This window comes from Branchiostoma belcheri, unplaced genomic scaffold (genome assembly GCF_001625305.1).
Source record: "Branchiostoma belcheri isolate BF01 breed outbred unplaced genomic scaffold, Haploidv18h27 scaffold25, whole genome shotgun sequence".
In the NCBI taxonomy this organism is placed as follows: domain Eukaryota; kingdom Metazoa; phylum Chordata; class Leptocardii; order Amphioxiformes; family Branchiostomatidae; genus Branchiostoma; species Branchiostoma belcheri.
The window spans coordinates 712,487-718,486 of record NW_017803854.1 but is presented as its reverse complement, the minus strand read 5'-3'; the positions used below and the strand labels follow the sequence as shown (position 1 = coordinate 718,486).

The following is a 6,000-nucleotide window of genomic DNA, read 5'->3' as shown; positions in this document are numbered from 1 at the left end:
CATATGATTTCAAATCATATCCAGTTGCTTGAGTAACTGTTTTTTTGGCGTATCGTATTACCTGGATGTCTAACCTTCATCGACGAACATTGTTGCATTGTTATATTGTCTTTCATTGAGCATTTTGGAGTTGATTCACAACCTACAATCTTTTTTTTTTTGCAAATAAGAAAAAAAATGGACAGCTTAATCCGAGAAACAGCAAATTAAATTGGTGTGGCCTTATCAAAATAAATGGAAACCGGTAACACACTGGGCCGCCATTTAACAGAACCGAAGGGTATAAAAACTTTAATATTATTGTATAGTATCACCATACAAATCCCAGCTACATGTAGGTTACGTACACAAAACATACCGTACATGTATCTTCAATCTATTTTTTTGTTGTGAAGAAAATATCACACTTTGACAGAAGATACTGATGCAACAGCACTTTTTATTAGTCATGCCGTAACGTAAAATAGTATAAAGTTTAGAGTTTATCACCTCTTCCAAGGTTAATGATAATAATTATCTACATAAAAGATATCCTGTTTTGAGTTACGACATTTAGGAATATACTCTTAATTTTTATTTAGAAATAATGTGTGGATACAGTACAATGTATAATCATATATCTGAACAAAATTGACATAACAAACGAAACAGTTGGAATAAGTTGGTGAGCCATAAAGTCTGTCTGCAAAAGGTAGTCTTGCAGTACTTACATGCACTTTCCAAATTATATGGCAAAAAAAACAATCCGCACCCCAAGAGAATATTGAACCAAGGGCCGAAATTCCCCATGACGGGTGGTGTTCAACTGATGAACCCACTGGTGTGGCATACCAGTACCATCAGATAAGGTATGTTTTTTAAACTTGAGTTCCTTTGGCATAATTTGTTTCTGCTATACTTACGGTAAACATTGCTCTCTGTCAGTCGAAACAGTTGGAATAAGTTGATGAGTCATAAAGTCGAACTGCAAAAGTAAGTCTGGTCTTGTAGTACTTACTTTTACTGTAAAATTCCTTAAACATAATTGTTGTCTGTCATGCCCATAGCCAGGGGGGTTCGGGGGTTTGGAAGAACCCCCCACAAGGCTCAAAGGTCCACTTTTTGGTCCAATTTTTATCTAAAGGTCCAAGATTTCTATTTAGATGGACTGATTTGTATCACGAGTGGGCCTGGAATCGTATAAAAACTGCCTACTTTGTCATTGAATAAAAAGTTATCTCTGATTTTTTATCAGAAATCCTTTCAAAAACACAGGAAATGTTATTTCCGAAGGTTTATTTTTCAAAATTTTCCGGGGAGCATGCCCCCGGACCCCCAAGGAACCTCGCGCCTACAGCGCTCGCTGGTCGCCTCAAGCAGTCGGAAGAACCACCCTATTCAAAATCCTGGCTACAGGCATGTCTGTGATTAATCATTGGTTTCTGCCAGTCGCAACAGTTGTAATAAGATGGTGAGTCATAAAGCTGAACTGCAAAAGGAAGTCTGGTCCTTCAACACAATTGTTGTCTGTGATTATTCATTGTTTTCTGCCAGTCCTTTCTTGGCTCTGCCCCCCTTCCCCTTGGACAGTTTCCCTGCTGCAGTTTTCGCCTTCTTTGCTGGGGGGTGCTGGTTCTCCTGTTCCTGGCCATCACTGTCCTCATCTGACCCCTCCTTCTCCTGAGGTAAAACATGGGAATCATCAGGAACCTAAAGCCCCTGTCACACATTCACAAATTTCGCCTCCTGAATGCTAGCCGAACGCCCACCAACCCATGGTTAGGAGTGGGTCGGCTGGCTTTCGTCTGGGTCGGATGTTTCAAAATGTTTACAACATTTGTGAGGCACTTGAGAGGTTCCATCATAGTTTTCTGGTTTTCGACCATAAGTTAGCAAAACAGAAGTGTTCAGGGCATGTTCAGGGATCAAATTTGGCTCCAATGTAACCCAAATTTGTTTTGAGTCATATACAAAAGTACAAATGTAGGTGTGGCCTAAATCTGGTCAGAGTGCTCCTGAGTGAGTGAGTGAGTGAGTGAGTGAGTGAGTGAGTGAGTGAGTGAGTGAGTGAGTGAGTGAGTGAGTGAGTGAGTGACAGTAAATAATGCTTAGGCAAGTTTGCCAGCAACACATTTTATCCCACTGTGGGGTCATGTGGCAGAGCATTCGGCTCAGAACTATGAGGTCCTGGGTACGAATCCTGCCATGTCAACAACCTTGTGCCTTGGCAAACACAAATTTCCTCACTTAGCTCAAGTGAAATGAGAATAATGTCCTGTCCTGTATTGTGTATGTGTGGGCACAACACCAGAAACGGCTGCCTTGTCCCACGTGTATTGCATTATTACAATTTCAATAAATAAAAAAAAAAAAACCAATCCTCACCTCCTCTGAGCTTGACTCCTGTTCCTCCTGCAGTGCTATCTGCACGGCCGCCGTGTTGATGCGGAAATCTCGCGACGTGCTCATCTTCATGTGCTCCATCAGGTTCACCTGAGGTGGTCGAAACACTTTTCTTCAGTTTTTGAATAGTTTTATCAGGTTGGTAAGACACTCACTAAAGAGACTCTTTTATACACAACCAAGTGTTTTATTCACAGCCGACGTTTCGGTGATCGTCTGTCACCTTCCTCAGGGCAATATTCTGACTGGTTCACATTGCACAGCAGCACAGGTGTTGCTGCTACATGTATAGATGCATTCCCGAATGTACAATATTTACATATCTACACATATGCGTGGTTACAGAGAACTGTATCTACAAAGCAGTCCTAAATGTACATAATTCTCGTCAGTTATTAAACAAAGCAGTTACAGAGAACAGATTCTACAACACTGACCTTTGACTTCTTGGTGAGCTGGATGAGGAAGCGCTCGTACTGCTCGATGTGGAACACCAGGACGGGGATCGACTTCGTCTCACGAAGAACCTGCGCCTGAAACAGGAGTCATGGATTATGAGAACTCAAAGCTTCAACTTAAACTCCAACTCAAAGCATTACTTGGCAAAATTGTGACCTATCTTCCTCTGTTTTCTGACCCAATATATAGTAGGGTGGATTCGTTCTCCCAGAAGAAGAATCTGGGCCTGGAACAGTATTGAGTGTTTGAGAACAACAACAACAAAAGATAGTCCCATAGCCTATTTTTTGAGGCTGTAGGGGCAGAAAGTTGTTAGTTCACAGTGTCTAGAGGATAGTTTGGAAAGTGGAAAAGTGAAAAGTGATCTCGATCCACACTGAGGACCTTATCTCCCACTGGCCGTGACAGAGAAAAACACAGACGCTATGTACAGTATTTGCAGGTTCATTGTACAGGGAAATTCCCCTGTGGTCTGGTTATTACATGTACCTTCCTGGCCTGTCCTACTGCATCTGACGACGTCTTGTCCCTTTTCTTCCCTCCTTTCCCCTTCTGTTGGTCCCGCTGGGCCAGCTTTTCATTCTGGGCAGCCTGGAATGTCAGAGGACAATATAGATCCTGTTTAGTGTCATTAGGCATACACGTACTACTCTAAAAGATTTCAGAAAGATTATGTTGCAGTTCCCTGAAGCTATAAAATGGCTCTGCTTGCCAGAATTGCTTACAAATGGTCTCCTTTTACAAGATGCAATCTAAATACAAATGTATTAACAAAAACAACAGCAAGGAACTCACAGCAATCATCATATAATTTTCAATCATATCACAAATTTTCCAGAGGACCCGATGGCCTGTACTTCGATTATCAAGATTAAAAATGAGCAAGGTCTGAAGGTTTTTATGTCAATGTAATTAATCTGTTCTATTGCTCGAGTATGTACATGTACATGTATGTATTTGTTTATGTACACAAGGAGACACCTGTTTAACAGGCCACAGACCTGAGTATGATCTAAAATAAAATGCACAAACGTGTAGGTTTCCGCAGGAGCTTGTGATGTATATCAACGAGTCTAATTGATTAACCATGTTGTAATTGTAAATACTAGATGTTATCCTTTCTGTAGTTTGTACATTTGTATGTCCTTGTTCTATGTTTTTACGGTCCAGGAAGATTAGCTGTGTATTTGTGTACGATAGCTGATGGACTGAATAAAGTATCCAAAGTATCCAAACCTGTATGTACGTGATGAGAGCGTAGGCCTGCTGGGACAGGTGTGTTCCCGACAGCTTCACCAGCTTCTCAAACCTGGGGGACAAGTGACCTGCTCGCTGGGTATACATTGCAAGGTACTGCAGGAGAGGGGGGGCAGAAGTTAGAAACAATTCAGGCTGGTTACAGCACTGGCATGAAGTGTTCTGACCTGTATGTATGTATGTGATGAGAGCATAGGGCTGATGAGACAGGTTCTCAAACCTGGGGGACAGGTGGCCGGCTCGCTGGGTGTACATCGCAAGGTACTGCAGGGAGGGAAAAATTTTTGGAACAGGATTTAGGGTGTTTTTTTTCTTACACAACCAGCAGTGTTTCTCACCTGCTTACATTTTGATGTCTGTCAGACTGTCCACTGGCTGTGACAAAGACAGACACTACATGTATTTACAGGTTCATTGTACCGGGAAAATTCCTCCAATTTTTTTGACAAGCACATGAACAGCTTAACGTTCCGTCCTAAAGACTGTGACCCTTTCCAGTAGCGTGCGTGTGTGTTGAACACTCAGAACAGAGCTGAAATTCGAACTCCCAACCTCTTGGTTCAGATGCAGGGTTGCTAACCAATGGACTACACAGACATGCACTGAACATACTGCCGACGTGACTTTACGTATTTGGCCAGTAGTGTGCACAATACATGTACATTACGGGTTTTCGCGCAGATACAATACTTTATACTTGACATACTGCTGTCAAGTGACTTACATATTTAGCCAGCAGTGTGAGGTTGTTGTACAGTGTTAATGTCCAGTGACTTACGTATTTTGCCAGCAGTGTGAGGTTGTTTGTTTGTTTGTTTGTTGTACTGAGTGCTAATGTCCAGTGACTTACATATTTGGCCAGCAGTGTGAGGTTGTTGTACAGACTTACATATTTGGCCAGCAGTGTGAGGTTGTTGTAGAGCTTGACGAGAGATTTGAGCAGAGCCTCCACGCAGGCTCCCATGGGGATGGCAGACTGCACCAGCTCATGGAACGCCGTCACCAGCGTGCCCAGCCGCACACACACAGACTTCTCATGTCCCTCACGCTGGGTAGGGCCTTGGGATGGGGCATCTGGAAAGGGAATAGGAAACAATGTTGTCTGATTATGCTCCAAAACATTGAATAGCAAAGTTCTATATTCACAACCATTTGTTTATCTTTAACAAGAACTGACATTTTGATGACCGTCTGTCATCTTCAACAGGGCTAACTAGACTGATTTACTGTTCAGCTTCTGAGCCGAATGCTCTGCATTTACATGGTGCACTGTGCACTGGAGCCAAATGTTACTGTAGCTGTAACAATGCAGTCCCAAGTGTAAAACAATTGCGACAGTGCACAGTAAACTAGTCATATTAGCCCTAATAAAGATGACAGACGGTCATCGAAACATCAGCTTGATTCCAAGTCTAGTGTCTCAGTAAAGGAACAAAATATAATATTGGAAGAAACAGAGATGCTAAAAAAGAACACAACCATGTAAAACCTCCAATGACAAAATGCATTGAAAAAACATGTGAGCAGTTCTTACTTGAGCCTAAGTGTTCTGAGGTGAAAATCGAAGCAAATAAGACAAAGCCCTACCGTCAGCTGTAGGGCTGCTGCCTGACAGTTCCGCCTTCATCTTGCCGATGACCCAGTCGACCTCCTCCAGCACGCGGTCCGCTTGCCCCAGCACCAGGGTCAGCACGGGGGTCGCTGTGCGTGGGTTTACTACAGCAAACTGGGTTTGGTCCTCAACTTCCACATCCTGGGGAGGGTAAAGGTACACAAAGCGATTTCAGGGCAGTAAAACTGGATTTTTTTTCAGACTTCCTCCTCCAGAATATTTCTTCTTTTGGAAGCAAAAATCTTGTTTTCTGGAGTTCCATGAGTAACAAAATAAATGAAAACAAATAA

The 6,000-nt window shown here is 42.5% G+C and overlaps 1 protein-coding gene across 1 annotated transcript in view; it reads right to left on the bottom strand.

The window, feature by feature from the left end:
• Positions 1-1,267: 1,267 nt before the first annotated feature.
• The window catches only part of LOC109471574 (Fanconi anemia group I protein-like), a 36,305-nt gene continuing 31,572 nt past the window's right edge, over positions 1,268-6,000 (bottom strand). Inside the window, exons 20-26 of the mRNA XM_019770924.1 lie at positions 5,686-5,851; positions 4,988-5,172; positions 4,078-4,194; positions 3,331-3,432; positions 2,820-2,915; positions 2,365-2,472; positions 1,268-1,659 (exon numbers count right to left, since the gene is read on the bottom strand). Of these exons, the coding sequence (XP_019626483.1) occupies positions 1,513-1,659; positions 2,365-2,472; positions 2,820-2,915; positions 3,331-3,432; positions 4,078-4,194; positions 4,988-5,172; positions 5,686-5,851 (921 nt within the window). The 3' untranslated portion in view covers positions 1,268-1,512. The remainder of the gene's footprint in view (positions 1,660-2,364; positions 2,473-2,819; positions 2,916-3,330; positions 3,433-4,077; positions 4,195-4,987; positions 5,173-5,685; positions 5,852-6,000) is intronic.